The sequence below is a fragment of the Lepidochelys olivacea genome (genome assembly GCF_965140295.1).
Source record: "Lepidochelys olivacea isolate rLepOli2 genome assembly, chromosome: 1".
NCBI classification, from domain to species: domain Eukaryota; kingdom Metazoa; phylum Chordata; order Testudines; family Cheloniidae; genus Lepidochelys; species Lepidochelys olivacea.
Genome location: NC_140411.1, coordinates 113,821,540 through 113,842,696, shown reverse-complemented (window position 1 = coordinate 113,842,696; position 21,157 = coordinate 113,821,540). Strand labels below are relative to the sequence as shown.

The 21,157-nt window shown below is 42.2% G+C and overlaps 2 protein-coding genes across 2 annotated transcripts in view; one reads left to right on the top strand and one right to left on the bottom strand.

The window, feature by feature from the left end:
* RASA3 (RAS p21 protein activator 3) overlaps positions 1-21,157 on the top strand; it is a 262,533-nt gene that overhangs the window by 21,734 nt on the left and 219,642 nt on the right. The window lies entirely within an intron of this gene.
* On the bottom strand, positions 562-15,822 carry CFAP97D2 (CFAP97 domain containing 2). Its single transcript, XM_084618389.1, has 5 exons — positions 15,622-15,822; positions 10,409-10,489; positions 8,036-8,154; positions 4,954-5,146; positions 562-1,796 (listed from the first exon to the last, which is right to left on the bottom strand). Exons 1-5 carry the CDS (start codon positions 15,712-15,714, stop codon positions 1,701-1,703), a joined length of 582 nt encoding a protein of 193 aa, XP_084474515.1. The 5' UTR covers positions 15,715-15,822; the 3' UTR covers positions 562-1,700.

Here is a 21,157-nt window from a genome sequence, read left to right as displayed (position 1 = left end):
AGACTGGGAGTGGCTAAGTCATTATGCAAGGTAGCCTATTTCCCCTTGTTTTTTCCTACCCTCTCCCCCCTCCCCCCAAGACGTTCTGGTTAAACTTGGATTTATGCTGGAAATGGCCCACCTTGATTATCATACACATTGTAAGGAGAGTGATCACTTTAGATAAGCTATTACCAGCAGGAGAGTGGGGTGGGAGAAGGTATTGTTTCATGGTCTCTGTGTATAGAATGTCTTCTGCAGTTTCCACAGTATGCATCCGATGAAGTGAACTGTAGCTCACGAAAGCTTATGCTCAAATAAATTGGTCAATCTCTACGGTGCCACAAGTACTCCTTTTCTTTTTGCGAATAGAGACTAACACGGCTGTTACTCTGAAATCTGTACCACAGTTTTGTTACAATAAGGATAAATATCTGAGGATTTATACAATTAAGAAACTGAAGTTTTCTTCTCATCAATGCTCGAAACATTCCAAATGAGAAAGGAAAATGTCTCTGTGACCTGTAAAATATTACTAGGAGAATGTCTCTGAAAAAATTAGCCAGCCTCCATGAATGACAATTCATATGAGTCATTAAATCATGTTTGTAACTTATTTCCAACAAAACAAAAGCCAATACTTCTTAATACACCCTGTTATTTGGCTTCAGATTTTATATTCTCCAAGAGGAGTGAAGTTTCACTTGACTGGCTTTGCATGCTTAGACTATTTTGTGGGTTCAGTAGGTGTTTTCCATGAAGTATCACATTTAAAAATAAAAAGGCAGGGGGATGCATCCTCTAGACCAGGAGTTCTCATCTTATAGGCTGTGGACTAGTGGTGGCCTGGAGAGCACTTGCTGGTGGCACAGAGAGAGCTGGCTCCAGGGCTTAATTTGTAATGAAAAGTGCTGGGGCTCAAGCAAATTTTTTACTTTCATAACTGATGCCGCAAGCCCAGAGGTGCTGGGGCTATGAACTGCCAAGCTTAGAGGTGCTGGGCTCAACGCTGTCAAGCCCCGGCACAAATTAAGCATTGGTTGGCTGATCACAGAATGTTGTTTCTCCTCTCTGTTTCCAGCTTCTAAATTCCAGGAAAAGAAACTAGGAAAATACTTAATGTACTATTGATATTACTTCTCCATGTATGTAATTGCTGTAGCTGACACAAAGCTGACATGAGATCATGAACAGGAAGGGAGGTGGTTCACCCAGCCATCTCTCTATTAAGAGGGGATCCAGCCTATGAACACATTTAAAAAAAACACTGCTCTAAACTATTTGCTGTCATCTAAGTCAGCCTTCACTGGGGAATCTCCAATGGATGCTAATGTGAGAAATATAATTATTTTTAACAAGCTGGTTTTAATCAGCTGAATTAATTACCTGTGATAAAGTCAATTCATTTTCCCAGCTTTGCTCCCACTTCATTTGCGTTCATGAAACATTATGCAGAGTTATAGTTTGCTGGCAACTATAAATAAATTTATATATGTTAATAAAGACATATGCCTAATACCTACACTTACAGTAACTTCTTTAAAATGATAGTATCTATATAAACTCTTGCAGCTGCCTCTCCCACATACCCCATCTCATGATTAGTTCTGTAAATTGCTTGAACTGTATTGATAGGGGACTAGTTAGAATTACACCATTTCTAAAACAGTCTCTCTCTCTTAGTGATCTTTTTCCTCTGCACTTTGGATGTCCCCTTTTTCTCACTCCTCTGTCTTGCTTTTCACATCTTCATCATTCTGTTGCTTATCTCTTTTCTCTCTCTCTTGTTTTGATGCTTTCTTGTTTAATTTTTGTTCCTGAAAGAGAAGTGAAAAATCATTACAAAAATATCGAATATAAAGAACATTTCAATATCTTGAGTTTTGCGGTTATTCTAAAAGTGATCCCTCAGCCATGCACTGCTCACAGGAAAGTGTGTGTGATAGAGCATTGGGTGGGGTAAGGGCTGAAATATTTCTCTGGACCAAGGGAAGGGAACTTATTCTTTTGCTCTTTAGAATTGTTTTGGCTGTCAGGAATGGAGCAAGTTCCATTAAGGTACTCCAATGGCTAGGTTGATTGAGAGAGCTCAGCAATGAGGGAATTTGCTGGAATCAGTAAAGATGACCCTGATATAGAAGGGGAGGAAAATTCTGTCTCCTCTTGGTGGCATTGGTATGCTCCACCAGAAAGAGGTGAGCAGTCAAAGAGGGCGGAGGAAAGAGGAAAGGCTGACCAAAACAAGTGTAACTTTTCATAAAGAAGGAGCTTTACTTTGAAAAATCAGGTTATAGGTATTTCAAATTGGATACCCAAAATTAGGGGATACTTTATATCTTAATCTCTGTACCTTCATTCCTCCTCTGTAAATTGGGGATAATAATACTCCAGTCACTTAATGAGAATGTTAGTAAGATAAATTAACATTTGTGAAACACTCAGTGTCACTACTGTAGTGATGAGTGCCATAGAAAATCCCAAGTGAAAATTAATAACACTGGCTTTAAATCAGGGTTTGAATAGTGTGCAGTTAATAAGGCTTGGGGCCACACGTTGAACAATGAAGATAAAACGCAGTACAGAATTGTTGCTCATTTAGTAAGCACCATCCATTCTGTGCACTGAATGAGGGAGTGGTCCTGTGGGGAAAAAAAGTGTGATCATATAATTAAGACTACCATAATACACATGCACAAAAGGAGTGAATTAAGGTTGTAGAGGCAACCTTAATTCTGGCATTTCCTAACTTTTGAGTGTTTGACTACGTTAGCAACCTTAATAATGTGCTTTTAACATAGTATTTTGTGTGTAATATATATTTACAGTAGTTCAGGTTGCTTACCTCTTTCCTTTGCAAGCCCTTCTTTTAATTGATTATTACTCTGACAGACTTAAAAAGTTCTTGGGCTGAAACTTTTCATGCTTGCTTTCTGCCTCAGGCTGAATATTTCTTGAAAGTTTCAGCAAAAATGGTACAACTATTTACAAGAATAGGGCTTGGAGAAAAAGATCCTCCCCCGCCGCCCCCCCCCCCCCCCCGACAACCAATTTTTCCTTTTTCTAACCAATTTTTCCTCCTCTTTCTTTTAAGAGTTCTAGTATTTCATAGGTGTGCAGCAGAGACTTGAAACTTGGCAGAAGGATGGTCCTGGGGCCAGAAATATGCCTTTTGCTGTTCCAGGAAAATCCACCCAGATTTGGCTGAGTTGTTAACCCCTAAAAATCTCCTTTTATACATACTCAGTAGCTATAAGCCAAGCCTCAATGATGTTGAATGCAGAGACCTAACTGTCTAATACCTCTTGCTGCTGATTTACAGCTGTGCATTTTATCAAAGAAAATAAGATACTGGCTACTTTAAACAGCAGATATTCTGTAGAAGTCAACCATGATATATTTCTGTAACCTCAAAATCTTTCAATATTTAGTCCTTTGAAAAATTTTGTTGTAGCATTTGGGTATCTCTGTAGTGGTACTATTAAATTGGTGCCTTTTTCCACCTCAGAGGGTGTTGCATTTCAGTGGTGGACAAATTTCAGAGTAACAGCCGTGTTAGTCTGTATTCGCAAAAAGAAAAGGAGTACTTTGTGGCACCTTAGAGACTAACCAATTTATTTGAGCATAAGCTTTCGTGAGCTACAGCTCACTTCATCGGATGCATACTGTGGAAACTGCAGAAGACATTCTATACACAGAGACCATGAAACAATACCTTCTCCCACCCCACTCTCCTGCTGGTAATAGCTTATCTAAAGTGATCACTCTCCTTACAATGTGTATGATAATCAAGGTGGGCCATTTCCATCACAAATCCAGGTTTTCTCACCCTCCGCCCTCCCCCCCCCCCCACACACAAACTCACTCTCCTGCTGGTAACAGCCCATCCGAAGTGACCACTCTCTTTACAATGTGTATGAAAATCAAGGTGGGCCATTTCCAGCACAAATCCAGGTCTTCTCACACCCCCCCCCCCACCACACACAAACTCACTCTGCTGCTGGTAATAGCTCATCCAAACTGACCACTCTCCTTACAATGTGTATGATAATCAAGGTGGGCCATTTCCAGCACAAATCCAGGTCTTCTCACACCCCCCCCCCCCACACACAAACTCACTCTGCTGCTGGTAATAGCTCATCCAAACTGACCACTCTCCTTACAATGTGTATGATAATCAAGGTGGGCCATTTCCAGCATAAATCCAAGTTTAACCAGAACGTCTTGGGGAGGGGGGGGAGAGGGTAGGAAAAAACAAGGGGAAATAGGCTACCTTGCATAATGACTTAGCCACTCCCAGTCTCTATTTAAGCCTAAATTAATAGTATCCAATTTGCAAATGAATTCCAATTCAGCAGTTTCTCGCTGGAGTCTGGATTTGAAGTTTTTTTGTTTTAAGATAGCGACCTTCATGTCTGTAATTGCGTGACCAGAGAGATTGAAGTGTTCTCCGACTGGTTTATGAATGTTATAATTCTTGACATCTGATTTGTGTCCATTTATTCTTTTACGTAGAGACTGTCCAGTTTGACCAATGTACATGGCAGAGGCGCATTGCTGGCACATGATGGCATATATCACATTGGTGGATGTGCAGGTGAATGAGCCTCTGATAGTGTGGCTGATGTTATTAGGCCCTGTGATGGTGTCCCCTGAATAGATATGTGGGCACAGTTGGCAACGGGCTTTGTTGCAAGGATAGGTTCCTGGGTTAGTGGTTCTGTTGTGTGGTGTGGTTGTTGGTGAGTATTAAGTAATTCCTAAATGCTGTAATTTCTACAGTCACTTAATGAAGTTTGAAGAGTCCTTTCGGATCCATTTTGGTGAATAGTACTGTATAAATATAAGATCACTTATTCTGTAGCTGCCTGCCAGTTGTAATGATGTGCTCTCTAGAATAAATATGCAGCAAAACACAAAATGGACAAGTCAAATCTGTAATAGTTAAGAAACCACCCCCCCAGAAATCCAGGTTACCTTTCGATTCTGCAATTTACACCACCCACGAGGATATCTTGCAATGCTGTCCATGTATTTTTCCGCCCTTTGCCAGTCTTCATGCCACCTCTGAACTTGATACTGAGGCTCACACTTTGTAATCCTATCCAGAATGGCCCGGTTCTCTTGGCTCACTCTCAGTAGTTCCTTCTCTCGCTTTTCCCTGTTTAAACTAGAGAGGGAAACACATACGAAGGAAAATCAAGCTTCTGCCCAGTTACGAACGTGCTTGAAGAATTTGTGGGTCAAAGCTGGAACGTGAGAGAGAAATTCTCTGAAGCTATTATACTTCTCCTAAGAGGAGTTTCTTCTCCTTATTAATAAGCCTTCGCAACTCAGCCCTGTGACCTTCTGAAGGAAATACGTTTTGTTTGAAGAAGTTTTACACTCTGCCTCTCAGATTAGACCTTCAAAATTGAGCTTCTGTCTGTTCTCTGTAGATACTAAAGATTCCTTGGCACTTTTTATAAGATGCCAGCCCTAATCTTGTCCTAAAACCAATCCTCCAGCCCTGAATTATTTTTGTTGCTATGTTGAGGGAGATGGCATGCCTGGCTGCTGAGATGTTAATAAACAATCATTTTAGGCATCTGGCGTTAGTCCTCTGTTTTCCAATTGTTGAAGGAAAATGTCTCACCCAAATTTCAGATATTAACCAGATCAACTGGTTTTGAGAGAAGGTGCAGAGAAGTGTCTGGTCAAAAGTTCTTCACAAATATTTCATGACTGGTTAGTGCCAGAGTTAAATGACATTTGGTTCTGTTCAATATCTTCATCAATGATTTAGATAGTGGCATAGAGAGTGCACTTGTAAAGTTTGTGGACAATACCAAGCTGGGAGAGGTTGCAAGTGCTTTGGAGAATAACATTAAAATTCAAAATGATCTGGACAAACTGGAGAAATGGTCTGACGTTAATAGGATGAAATTTAATAAGGACAAATGCAAAGTATTATATTTAGGAAGGAACAATCAGTTGCACCCATACAGAATGGTAAATCACTGCCTAGGAAGGAGTAGTGCGGAAAGGGATCTGGAGGTCAGAGTGGACTCCAAGCTAAATATGAGTCAACAGCGTAACACTGTTGCAAAAAAAGCGAACCTCATTCAGGGATGTATTAGCAGGAGTGTTGTAAGCAAGACATGAGAAGTAATTCTTCCACTGTTCTCCACTCTGATTAGGCCTCAACTGGAGTACTGTGTCCAGTTCTGGGCTCCACATTTCAGGAAGGATGTGGACAAAATGGAGAGAGTCCGGAGAAGAGCAACAAAAATGATTAAAGGTCTAGAAAACATGACCTGTGAGGGAAGATTGAAAAAATTGGGTTTGTTTAGTCTGGAAAAGAGAAGACTGAGAGGGGACATAACAATTTTCTAATATATAAAAGGTTGTTACAAGGAGGAGGAAGAAAAATTGCTTTTCTTAACCTCTGAGGATAGGACAAGAAGAAATGGTCTTAAATTGCACCAAGGGAGGTTTAGGTTGGACATTAGGAAAAACTTCCTAACTGTCAGGGTTGTTAAGAACTGGAATAAATTGCCTAGGGAGGTTTTGGAATCTCCATCATTGGAGATCTTTAAGAGCAGGTTAGACAAACAGTCAGGAATGGTCTAGATCAGTGGTTCTCAAAGCCGGTCCGCCGCTTGTTCAGGGAAAGCCCCTGCGGGCCGGGCTGGTTTGTTTACCTGCCGCATCTGCAGTTTGGCTGATCGCGGCTCCCACTGGCCGTGGTTCACTGCTCCAGGCCAGTGCGGGAAGCGGTGTGGGCCAAGGGACATGCTGGCCGCCCTTTCCGCAGCCCGCATTGGCCTGGAGTGGCGAACCGCAGCCAGTGGGAGCCGCGATCGGCCGAACCTCCGGACGCGGCAGGTTAAACAAACCGGTCTGGCACTCCAGGGGCTTTCCCTGAACAAGAGGCGGACTGGCTTTGAGAACCACTGGTCTAGATAATTAGTCCTGCCACGAGTGCAGGGGACTGGACTAGATGACCTCTCAAAGTCCCTTCCAGTTCTATGATTCTATGATGTCAAGGGAGCTACAATGATATGTATGCTACACAGCAGCAATAAAGGTTAATCTCCAGTAAATGCGGGGTGTGTGTGTGTGTGTGTGTGTGTGTAAAATAATATAATGCTCATGAGAATCTGTACATCCATTAGCTCAGTTTCAATGGTGTTTCAAAGTATTCCTCATATATTTTTAATATCTAATGGGACCATGCTGAAGTTGGAAATTCCCTGTTACACAGCAATTGCTGTTCTGGACTCCACCTGGATTACCTGAACTACTGAACTGCACCGTTCTGTCTAGAGACATGTTGGGGCCTGATGAGCTATCATTCCCTCATCAACCAGTCTGTCTGTAAATGAATCATGAAGGTTAACAAATGACACTTGACTTGCACCAAACATTCCCATGGCAGATTCTGGTGTCCTCGCTTCACTTCTTAATTCTCTTCTTACTAGTGATCATGCATTGTTCTGCTGTACTCTGTTGAGTATGACATTCTCTTGGAGTTAAAATGGTACAAACAACTACTCTCCTGTGAGAATTGTCTGAGAGTGCTTACTCATTCTCCCTTGAGCAATGACTAAAGTCCTGATTTACTTACTCAATATGGTTACTGTACACTGTTCACTTTGTTGTTCTTATTTCATTTCCATGCTTTGGACCTACGTCTTTCCAGTGATGTCTGTGGGAATGACTGGCAAAGCAAGTGGCAGTAACTCAGTCAGCAACAACAGATTAGTTGGGACATGATAATATGTTTGTTTCATCTATTTCCTCTAAACTAGGTCAACAATCACTGTCTCTATCCCTCAGTTATTAAACTGAAGAAATTAATCCAGAAGCTGGTATCTGTTTTTCTACAGAGACTAGAAGGATGAACCTCGAAGGAGTTGGAATCCCCATAACAGGGCAGAACAATGAATATCTAAAATATTAGCACTCCTGAGGCCTCCTTTAAATACATGTCCTTGCTGAGCAGATTATCCATTGCTATGTTTATCTCTGTCACAGTAACTTGATAACCCTATACAAGTTCTACTGCTGATGTTACCTTTTGGCCTGACAGTAATTTTTGTTATCAATTCGCCCTTTCGTCCTCATGATGCAGGATATCTTCTCCAGCAGCAAATGATTGTCTCTTTCGATGACTGAAAGCCGTTCCTTCTCAAGCTTCATGCACAAAAGAGGCAGAGAAATATTTGTTATGGTCCAATCAAAACAGCGGCAGAGTGCTGTGGATACTTAACAAGAGGCTCCAACTCTGGTTCCACACACAGACTGAGACAAAAACTGGTAGGGTAAAAATTCACCCCCAGTACAGAGGTCCTGCAGAAGAACCTCTTCACCACATAAGATCCACATAAGTTAGGGTTTAAGTAGCAAACAGTGCTTTTGAGGGACCCTCAGCAGTAAGCACCACTTTCCCCTGACTTCAGTGGGCTTTGGATCAGGTCCAGGGACAGGGATGGCAGGGGTTACAATCTGATTGAAGGTGGGAAGCAACAAGTGGGTTTAATAGGCAAATGGAAGGAGCTGCAGCAGGAGGATGAGGGTAACGATGATAGAAACATGTAGCTGCATAGACTAGTTATGTGCACATTTAGCTAGTTTTAAGTCATTTTTTAAAATTAGTTTTAAGATCTAAACATGGAGTATATTAATGATATCAGTAAACCCAGTACAACATAGAGATTCATTTGTGTAATGTGAAAAGATACCATGGTGATGGGAGCAATGTAAAAACCTAAATAGAAGAACGAGATGGGATGGGAAGACCTTGTAGTGAGCCTGGAGCTAGCCAGACCTGTGAGAAATGTTTGTGAACAGCTGCCCTCTGCTGAAATCTAATCCATTCCAAAAGCCCCTCCCCTCCCTGCTCCCCCTAAGAAGTGCTCTTCAGAAGTATGTTTCTGTGCCCCAAGGATGCCATGTCTAGCAGGGGTGGTTTGAAAGGAACCAGAGAATAATAGGCAGAGTAATAATTCCACCATTACCTTCAGAATGAAAACTTAAAACAACTTGCTTCCAAGTGCCTCTCCTCCCCGAGTGTCATTGAAAAACATATTTTGTGCCTACTGATTCGCCCCCTCCCCTTGCCTCTTTTGCTGTTTATTTCTAGCATTCTTAAGGCTTGCATGGCCTAAATAAGATAAATATGAAATATTGGCACATGCTGCTTTGATAACCCTCAATAGCTAATGTTACTGTAGTGAACTACTGGCGGGGCTCTTAATTCATCTTTTTTGTTTGCTTGGCTTTATAACCAAAACAGGTCAGATGTAGCTCAAATTATATTATGGATGTACCTAAAAATGGTGCTGTTAAGTAATCCCACCAGGCTCTTAAAAACCTGACTACAAAGGAGAAAAGAATGTGGTTACAGGAAGATAAACTTACTGGCAACATTAGAGAGAGTCTCTCTGTATTTACATAGCACCTCTAAAAGAATCATGTTACAGCTGGATGGGGGACTTAATGCCACCCAAAAGTGTCAGGGTTCCAGTAGCATAAAGGGACATACCCAAGATTGGCAGCTTCAGATCTGACTTTTTTTTTTAAATATGCATCGGCAAACTCCATACATATATATGATTTTTCCCAAAGGAAATTCTTTGTTGCTCTTTTACAGTAAAGAAAGGGGGTGGGGGGGGGGGAGCGGCAACAACCAGCACAGATGCCAAATCCTACAATAGTATATAAATAGGATATTCTCTTCTTAGGGGAGAAATTAATTGTTTTGATAGCAAAATAGTTTCAAGCTCTCTGGGGGTTGCTATAAAATAGGATGAGATGATAAACATTTTAAAGAGGCCAAATCCTGAAGTCCTTACTCAGGCAACACTCCCTTTGCCTGAGGGAGACTGTATATAGGTTTTTTTTTAAAGTGGACAGAGACCATTATTCTAGGAGAATAGAGTTCATTTTTCCATTGTCATTTTCTTTTTATAAACAAACACTTGCCATTTTAATCATAGAGGGATAAAGATTTTGAATGAAAATTACCAATAAAAACTATCCCTTGTTACATTTCTCATGTTTTGAGTATGCCAACATGTCATAAGATTGCCCTGTGATAACATTCTGGTTATTATTGTTTCAGTTACTGTAGATTTTTTTTTTTTTTTTTGATGGGCAGGAACAGATTTTAGGCAGGATCTGGACCTGGCAATTAGAGGGAATTTGATGCATCAAGTCAGTTTATTTGATGTGGGACTGGGAGGGCAATATCCACTGGCCCAGTCAGGCAGAGCACTGTCTGGAAGTGAAACTAAAACTTTGACCATTTAATCTTCTTATACCCCTGTTGATCTGCCTGTCTTACTTTGTTGGGGGTGAAGTGGGGGGAACACTATGGTGGGCACTGGCATATGCAATCCTATTCAATGCTAACCTACTTAATTAAGTGACATAACCAAAAAGATACCTTTAGCTTCTTTAACTTCAAGTGAAGATGGCCATACGTTAGAGGAGTAGTGGTGTCCACTACAGGTTTGGCTGTCTGGATCTGCAGCAGAACAAAAATCATCATTATCCATTTTTCTTGAAAATCAAATCCTCATAAACTGTTTTGGGAAATGTTTAAATTGTTTGTCCACTGTATTGTTAGCAGTAATATCATAGCTGACACATTCATAATGTCAGCAATGCCAAGCCTCCCCAGGGAGGTAGTGGGAAATGAAGATACAAGGGACAATTGTTTTCCATCACCAATAAAACTCAAACCTTTCCTCCCAGAGAAAAGAAAAAATACATACTGGTGCCAGGACTGCTTATGCCTCCTTTACCCAGGAGTTCTGAGGTCTAGTCTGGCCCCAGGCACAGGCTTCCTAACATATGTCCCTGAAGCAATAGTTGCTTTGGACTGTTGCAGGGATGCAGAATCGCTGGAATGTAAGAATGACTTAGCCCTGGTCTACACTAGGACTTTAGGTCGAATTTAGCAGCATTAAATCGATGTAAACCTGCACCCGTCCACATGATGAAGCCCTTTATTTCGACTTAAAGGGCTCTTAAAATCGATTTCCTTACTCCACCCCTGACAAGTGGATTAGCGCTTAAATCTGCCTTGCTGGCTCGAATTTGGGGTACTGTGGACACAATTCGACGGTATTGGCCTCCGGGAGATATCCCAGAGTGCTCCATTGTGACCGCTCTGGACAGCACTCTCAACTCAGATGCACGATTGTTTGCCATTGCTCTGACGCAGGGAGGGGCAACTGAGGACACGGCTTACAGGGTTGGCTTCAGGGAGCTAAAATCAACAAAGGGGGTGGCTTTACATCAAGGAGTATTTCAGGCAGGACTTCACAGAGGGTTCCAATAAGAAATGGTGCACCTAAGTTATTGTTCTTATTGGAACAAGGAGGTTAGCCTGGCCTCTGATTGATACATGGCTAGATTTACCTCGCTGCACCTTCTCTGTGAGTGACTGCAGTGTGACCTAGAGGAATGAGTCCCCTAGACAGGGGAGGGGGGGAAGCAAATGAGTACAAAACAAGTCTGGTCTATTTCTTGTTTTGATCCACTCCATCTATCTTTTACATATTTGGCTGGCAGCAGACGGTGCAGAAGGACTGCATGCCATCCACATCTCATGGCTGCTCGGCAGAAGATGGTACAGTACCACTGCTAGCAATCCATATCGCCTGCCTGCTCACCATAAGACGGTTCAATAGGACTGACTGCAGGACTAAAGAGAATGACCTGGTCAAGTCACTCCAAATTTAGTCCCTGCGCCCATGTCTGCCCAGGCGCTCCCAGCCGACGTGGCCAGGAGCACCTCGGACACGACGAGGACGGCTACCAGTCGTATTGCACCGTCTGCTGCCAAAAGGCAATGGGTTGCTGCTACTGTGTAGCAATGCCATACCACGTCTGCCAGCACCCAGGAGACATACGGTGATGGTTACCTGAGCAGGCTCCATGCTTGCCGTGGTATGGCGTCTGCACAGGTAATTCAGGAAAAAAGGTGCAAAACAATTGTCTGCCCTTCCTTTCACGGAGAGAGGGAGGGAGGGAAGGGGGTCCTGACGATATGTACCCAGAACCACCCGTGACAATGTTTTATCCCCATTAGGCATTGGGATCTCAACCCAGAATTCCAATGGGCAGCGGAGACTGCGGGAACTGTGGGATAGCTACCCACGGTGCAACACTCCGGAAGTCGACGCTAGCCTCGGTACTGTGGAAGCACTCCGCCGAGTTAATGCACTTAGAGCATTTTCTGGGGGGGGACACACACTCAAATATATAAAACCGATTTCTAAAAAACCGACTTCTATAAATTCAACCTTATTCCGTAGTGTAGACATACCCTCAGCTACTCCCTCCCCTGACCCCAGTGTACCCTGGAAATGTCCCTGACTTAGGGCCTCCTGAGGAGGTATGGATCTGGGTGTGGGGAGCCATGCAACTCCTGCAGGGGGCTTCTTGTGTTCAGGGAATTTCCATGACCTCACTGTTATAGCAATGCCTTAATATGTATCCTCCAATGCAAAACTACTGATATAATCACCTAATAGAGTTTGTACTGCACTAGATTCAGTGGCACAGTTAAAATCTCCATCCCCCAACACGTCACATGAATATTCAGGTCAGGTCTGACAGGAAGCTCACTGCAAATGGTAGGTCATATGAATAGTCTTGGGTCAAGGAGTGTCTGGAGGTGAAAACTGAGGAGCAGGGGAAGAAAGAGAGAGAGAGAGAGACCACTCTGAGACTCAGAGGAACCCTGTGGAGGTGAGACTACATTAATGGGATGCATGATTTTGTTGCTTTAGTTAATAGTATGGGATAAACACTGCTCAGCTCATTAATATGTTATATATAAATATAAAAATAGAGTATGTGTGTATATAATATGAATAATTATTTGAACTATGCCCTCTTTGATTGACTCTGCCTTTCAAGAGTTGCTTACCCATGTGATGTGTAAATAAGTGTAGAACATTTACACACTAAGCAAAAGGGGTTGTCAAGTAAGTGCAATTCATATGGTAACAGCACAGAAAAGTACATTCCATAAAGCGTTGCCTGGAGTCCACATGTAGCCTTCCAAAGCTCCAAATGTAGCATGGCACAGCACAGAGCTTTGAGTCAGGGACAAAAGCCTGACTCCCTGATGACTTCAGAATTGATGAAAACCTCGATAAACTATCAGGTCAATCTCAAGACTATATAAAAAGGCAATAGTCATTCATTAGATTCATTGCAATGATGTTTGGAGCTGAAATTACACAATATCTATTTACTCAAGCTGCCTAAGTGCTGGTAATATGTTCGGCTTCCTTTTGTTGCAGATTCTAATAGAAGGCCTGATCCTGCAAGATGCTGGGTGCCCTCAACGGTCATTGATTTCCGTGGGAGTGGAGAGTGCTTAGCATAACAGGATTGGATCTCAATTAAAAGGCAGTTTATTATTGGATAGCAGGGCTAAATTTTTTTGTCAAAACAATTTTCCATCAAAAATGCCATTTCAACTAAACCATTTTTTGTGTGTGAAATATCATTTTAATATCATCCTGTTTTGAAGGGTTTTGGAATAGAAAGTTTTGATTTTTCATTTTGAAATGACTTTTTGTTTCAACATTTATATTTTATTTTACATAAAAAAATAAATTGAAAAATGGTCAAAATGGAAACGAAACATTTTCAGTTTATCAAAATAAAATGCTTTGATTGGTCCATTTTTAAATTTTCACTTAGCAAAAAATTTAGAAATTTTGGCTTTCATTCATGATTTGGGCCTTTTTTTTTTTTTAAACATCCCAAAATTTTTCACGGGACAGAAAATCCATTTCCCGACGAGCTCTAGTTTTAAGGTTTGAATTCCTTGGGATGAATATGAAGTGCCCTACTTTCTAAGGGGTAGCTGCATGTCCACAATGGATGTACACTATGTCAGCCCTCCAGCATCAGACCACTTGTAAATAGCCCTAGTCATATACAATGGCATGACATGTCGGAGGTTAATTTAAAAAAAAAAAAAAATTTTTAAAAACTTTTGATCTTGCCATTTTGGTTAGAGACAAAATGCTTGATTTTATATTTCATTTTTAAATTCTCTCCACCCATTAGTCAAACCAGTGGAACAGAACATGGAAAGAAGGGTGTATTTTATATGGTAACAGCATATGAAACTGACCATATATGAAAATAGGGTGACTAGACAGCAAATGTGAGAAATCGGGACCTGGGGTGGGGGGTAATAGGAGCCTCTATAAGAAAAAGACCCCAAAATCGGGACTGTCCCTATAAAATTGGGACATCTGGTCACCCTATCTGTACATAATGAAGAAATATTTCCTTACAGTAAGGTCAATTACACTGTGATATCTTCTTAAGGAAGCAATGCAGTTTAATCCTTCTCACAGGAGTTATTCAGACTTGTGTTATACAATAAAATAAAAACCAGCAGGATCTTATTAAAGGGAAAAAGGCAAAATACCACATTTATTGTGAATACAGAAATAATCATAGTAAGCAGTTAGTTATAGCTATAACATTCCATTCAATCTCATATTTATTCACACATTCATTCTCTCACACACACAGGTTCTGCAAGGTTGTTATCATAGTTACCAGCCTTAGAGTTGCTCATGCCAAGCCACTGGCCAGGTGGCCTGGACATGAGGAGGGAGCAGGGCCTTGTCTGATGCTCCTGGAAGTTGGTTTGCAAAATCAGACCCCAAAGTTCTCACTTTCTAGTGTCTATTTTATAGGAATTTCTTCCTATGCCAGTCTATGGGAATTGCTTCATCATGCTGTTGCTGAATCAATCAGCAGATAGCACATTCCTGATGGCTCCATGCTGCTAGATGTTATCTTGTTCTTTGGTTCTGCCATTCTTGAGGCTGTTGGGTGGATTCCAGTCTGCCCTCCGGGTGGGGTCCTCTGGTTATTTCCACTTGACGCCTTCTTCAGCCAATGGACACTGGATTCTTAGGCTGGCACCTCCCTAATCATTCAGTTATTATCCACACCAAGCATCCATCCACATACATCCTCTATGTCTATTTTATTTACAATTGTTAATACAACAAAAGGGCAGGGAGTCTCTGGGTGCTGTTTCTGTTGTTACAGAGTATTGCTTTGAGTCTCTCTCTGTGTGAATTGCTTTGAGAACAGACTCTGTCTTAGAATGTACTAACGCAATTAGCAGCTTGCAAGCTTCACACACAGAGGGAGAGAAACAGTACCAAAAACCAAGAGACCTCTTAATTAGTAATACCCTGGAATTTAAAGTATGGGGAATCAAACTCATTTGTGATTTTAATACAGAACTTCTTTAATATGATCTAACACTTGGACTATACAAAGCACTGCGGAAAGGCCTGAAGGGAACAATCCCACATTGCCACTGAGAGGGACTGCATGATTGACCAGATTTTTTCTGTCTTTAAATTCTGTGGACATCATTATCATACTTTAAATTGGTGGCAACCCATTAGCAACCTGCATACAATGCACGCTATTATTAAAAAAAACTTTCTTTTTATATGGTAGGTCAACCCTGATCTCTAAGGAATACTTTCAGACTAATGTTAAAGAATACATAAGCATTTGCACTAACAAATCTGACTTGCCTATTTACTCACTGAAATAAATTTACTCACTGTACTACAGAGTTGTACCTACCCTTTTCTTGTGCTCTTCATAGTTTGTTTTGTCCCATTTTTGCTGAAGATATTTGTTGCCACAAGGTAAACTTGGCTGGTAGGCTCTATGCATCTTAAATAATACAAAGCGTCTCTATAACTGATGCTGTTCTAAAGAATGAGTGATATCACTCTGAGCCTTCTTAAGCAAAGCCCTGGAGACTGGGTATGTTTGTTGCAGGTCATGTGGTGGTTGTCATGGTATCACTGCTAAGAAAAAATTGAATAGTCAGTGGTAGCATTTTAAACAATATGTTTTTAGAGCATAGTAAATAAGAGCTGAACATCTTAGCAAAAGATTCCAAAGGGTATTATCTCAATATATTAAACAGCTTAGCAATTATACTTCACTGGTCATGCTTAGCTCTGCAGTGATTAAGGAAAGACAGTGTCTCAGTATGCTATTATTAATACTTTATGTAGCACCACAGATGTAGAAGAGTCTGTATAACAGTTAACATTTGTCAAGCTTACAGTTTAAAGGTATGCATCACCACATATGGTGGGATGCAGTCTTTAGAACTGCATGAGCGTGTTAAAATATTTCTTCGCTGCTAAGTATCTACCTTTTTTTTTAAAGCCACATTAAATATACATTAATACCAACACGCTTTGATTTGATAATAGCCCAGTAACCTTAGTTTGTCGTAATACCATCTGATCACTGGTGAACTAGAGGAAGCTTGCAGGAGTTTGCACAAACCAGTTGTTAACAGATCTGTGTCTTGTTTAACTTGACCATTTACCATCTAACTTGGCTTTTATATTTCAATTAATTTTATTTTAGATCAGAAGGGGTTTTTTTCTCCTTTAGAAAAAGCTGTATGAAATGATGCCCCAACAAACAGAAACAGTAGCTGTCAGGGTTCCTTCCCCACTCTGAACTCTAGGGTACAGATGTGGGGACCCGCATGAAAGACCCCCTAAGCTTATTCTTACCAGCTTAGGTTAAAAACTTCCCCAAGGTACAAACTTTGCCTTGTCCTTGAACCGTATGCTGCCACCACCAAGCGTTTTAAACAAACAACAGGGAAAGAGACCACTTGGAGACGTCTTCCCCCCCAAGCCCTACACCCCTGCTTTCCTGGGGAGGCTTGAGAATAATATCCTAACCAATTGGTTACAAAATCATCAAAGACCCAAACCCCTGGATCTTGGAAAAATCAGTCAGGTTCTTAAAAGAAGGATTTTTTTTTTTTTTAAAGAAAGGTAAAAATCACCTCTGTAAAATCAGGATGGAAAATACTTCACAGGGTAGTCAGATTCAAAACACAGAGAATCCCCCTCTGGGCAAAACCTTAGTTACAGAAAACAGGAATAAACCTCCCTCTTAACACAGGGAAAATTCACATAAAACAAAAAATAAACTAATCCGCCTTGCCTGGCTTACCTGTACTGGTTGCAATATTGGAGACTTGGATTAGGATGGGTTGGAGAAGATGGATTTCTATCTGGCCTCTCTCAGTCCCAAGAGAGAACAACCACGTAAACAAAGACAACAAAAGCCTTTCCCCCCCACCCCCAAGATTTGAAAGTATCTTGTCCCTTTATTGGTCCTTTGGGTCAGGTGCCAGCCAGGTTAACTGAGCTTCTTAACCCTTTACAGGTAACAGGATGTTGCCTCTGGCCAGGAGGGATTTTATAGCACTGTATACAGAAAGGTGGTTACCCTTCCCTTGATATTTATAACACCCACCCCCCCTCTCCCCCCCGCAAATCACGGATAGGGTGAAACACTGGCTGTGATTTCTTCCTGGAGCTCTAGGAGAAAACAGAGTTAATAAGACACATGCATCTCTAAATATACTACTAACTGTATAAAGACTAACAATATTTCCCACATCTTAAGGACGATTTGGACCCATTGATTCTGGGAAACTTTCAAGGGAGAGTGCATCAGCCACTTTGTTAGAAGCTCCTGAAATGTGTTGTATGTCGAAATTAAAATCTTGGAGAGCTAAACTCCACCGAATAAGTTTTTTGTTATTTCCCGTGACAGCATGAAGCCACTGTAGCGTAGCATGGTCGGTTTGCAGGTGGAAACACTGTCCCCAAACGTATGGGCGTAGCTTTTCCAGAGCGTAGACAATGGCGTAACATTCCTTTTTACTGATTGACCAGTGGCTTTCCCTCTCAGACATCTTTTGCTGAGAAACACAACAGGATGGAACTTTTGATTTGGTTCTTCCTGCATTAAGACTGCTCCCACACCACACTCGGATGCATCTGTGGTTACTAGGAATGGTTTGTCAAAGTCTGGGGCCCTTAGCACAGGGTCAGACATGAGTGTCGCTTTAAGCTGGTTAAAGGCCTTCTGACGCTCTTCGGTCCAGTGAACGGCATTTGGCTGTTTCTTTTTGGTTAGGTCTGTCAGTGGGGCGGCAATTTGGCTGTATTGCAGTACAAATCACCTGTAATATCCGGCCAAGCCTAAGAAGGATTGGACCTGTTTGACTTTGGGACAGGCCACTTTCGGATAGCATCTACTTTGGCCTGTAGGGGGTTGATAGTTCCTTGACTCACCTGGTGTCCAAGGTAAGTTACTCTGTGGCTTATTTGACACTTTTTAGCCTTAACAGTTAGTCCTGCCTCCCTTATGCGCTCGAAGACTTTTTGTAGATGTTCCAGGTGTTCTCCCCAGGAATTCGAAAATATGGCCACATCGTCAAGGTAGGCGACTGCATATTCTCCCAATCCCGCTAGGAGACCATCTACAAGTTTTTGGAAGGTGATGGGTGCATTCCGCAGCCCAAAAGGGAGCACATTAAATTCATACTGCCTGATGTGTGATGAAGGCTGACCTTTCCTTGGCGGATTCATCTAGCGGTACCTGCCAGTACTCCTTGGTTAAGTCCAAGGTAGAGATAAACTGGGTCCGTCCCAGTTTCTCCAATAGTTAATCTGTGCGTGGCATTAGATAGTTGTCTGGGCGAGTTACAGCATTTAGCTTATGATAGTCCATGCAAAAACATATCTCCGCATCTGGTTTGGGAACTAGAACCACTGGAGATGCCCATGCCTTGCGGGAGGGGTGGATTACACCCATCTGTAGCATATCCTGGATCTCCCGTTCTATAGCAGTTTTAGCTTGAAGAGACACTCGGTAAGGTTGGGCTCTAATTGGGTGAGCATTACTTGTGTGAATGGCGTAGTATGCCAGTTCAGTCAGTCCTGGGGTGGCTGAGAACGTCTGCGCGTAACTAGTGCACAGCTCCTTGATCTGGTGTCGCTACATACGTCAAAGGGTCATGGAGAGGTTCACCTCTTCCATGCCACCATCACATTTCCCTTCGTAGTAGACACCTTTGGGCCACTCAGCGTCGTCTCCTCCCTGGGCTGTAAACTGACAAACCTTTAATTCTCTGGAATAAAGGGCTTTAGACAATTAATATGATACACCTTAGGCTTTCAGTTTGAGGTGGGGAATGCTATGAGATAATTAACAGCTCCCAGGCACTCTTGGACCTTGAATGGCCCTTACCACGACACTTCCATTTTATGGGCCTGGAGCACCTTTAAGACCATGACCGGGTCCCCTACTTTGAAGGACCGCTCTCTGGCATGTTTATCATACCAGGCTTTTTGCTCTTTTTGAGTATCTTGTAGGTTTTCTTTCGCAAGGGCTAACAAGGTTCAGAGGGTGGTTTGTAGGTTGGTTACAAAGTCCAGAATGTTAGTTCCTGGAGAAGGTGTAAACCTCTCCCATTACAGTTGGTGAAGCAGCAATGGCCCTGTCAAGGTTCCTTCTGAACTCTAGGGTACAGATGGAAAACCCCCTAAGCTTATTTTTACCAGCTTAGGTTAAAACTTTCCCAAGGTACAAACTATTTTACCTTTTGCCCCTGGATTTTATTGCTGCCACCACTAAGCGTCTAACAAATATATAACAGGGAAAGAGCCCGCTTGGAAACGTCTTTCCCCCCCAAAATCCTCCCAAACCCTGCACCCCCTTTCCTGGGAAAGGCTTGATAAAAATCCTCACCAATTTGCATAGGTGAACACAGACCCAAACCCTTAGATCTTAAGAACAAGGAAAAAGCAATCAGGTTCTTAAAAGAAGAATTTTAATTGAAGAAAAAGTGAAAGAATCACCTCTGTAAAATCAGTAAATACCTTACAGGGTAATCAGATTCAAAACATAGAGAATCCCTCTAGGCAAAACCTTAAGTTATGAAAGGACACAAAACCCGGAATATACATTCCATTCAGCACAACTTATTTTATCAGCCATTTAAACAAAACAGAATCTAACGCATATCTAACTAGATTGCTTATTAGCCCTTTACAGGAGTTCTGACCTGCATTCCTGATCTGGTCCCGGCAAAAGCAACACACAGAGAGAAACTTTGTTTCTCCCCCACTCCAGCTTTGAAAGTATCTTGTCTCCTCATTGGTCATTTTGGTCAGGTGCCAGTGAGGTTATCCTAGCTTCTTAACCCTTTACAGGGGAAAGGGTTTTTCCTCTGGCCAGGAGGGATTTAAAGGTGTTTACTCTTCCCTTTATATTTATGACAGGCCCCTTAACCTCGTGGCCATATACAAGTTCAAATGGTGAAAACCCTAAACAGGGATGTGGTACAGCTCTGTAGGCAAAGAGCAACTGCTGCAACACTAGGTCTGAATCATTGGAGTGCTCATTTACGAATTTACGTATCATGGCCCCCAAAGTCCCATTACATTTCTCCACCAGGCCATTTATTTGATGATGGTAAGGGGTGGCAACCACGTGATTCACCCCATGAGCTTCCCAAAGGCTTTCCATAGTTCCTGCCAGGAAATTAATTCCTGCATCTGTGAGGATGTCAGAGGGCCAACCTACCCTGGCAAAAATGTCTGCTAGTGCCTGGCACACACTTTCAGCCCTGGTGTTGCTTAGAGCTACTGCTTCCAGCCATTGGGTGGCAAAATCCATGAAAGTCCGTATGTACTGCTTTCCTCTGGGTGTCTTTTTTGGAAAAGGACCCAGAATGTCCATAGCTGAACTTCAATGATGGGGAGTGGGTGGAGAGGGGCTTTGATCTGGTCTCGGGGTTTTCCCACTCTTTGGCGTACCTCACAAGATTGGACATAGGAAGAAACATCCTTTCCCATTTCCTCCCAGTGGAATGACCTCCCCAAACCATCTTTGGTTCTATTCACCCCACCAGGGCCACTAGGATGATCGTGGGCTAAGCTCAAGAGCTTTTCCCGGTACTTAGTTGGAACTACCAACTGTCTCTGAGGATGCCAGTTTTCCTGGTCCCCCATAAAGTATTTCCTTGTATAAAAGTCCTCTTTCTACAACAAACCAGGATCGATTAGAAGAGTTGAGAGGTGGTGGGTTGCTCCGTGCCTCTGTCCAAGCTGTCTGGAGGCTTTCATCTACTTCCTGTTCGGCCTGGAACTGTTCCCTTGATGCTGGAGACATCAGTTCCTCACTGGATTGTGGACCTGGGCTTTGTCCCTCTGGAAGTGATGCAGGTGATGGGGGCTGTTTCTGTTGATGGTGAACAGCTCTCCGCTGGTGCACTATGGGG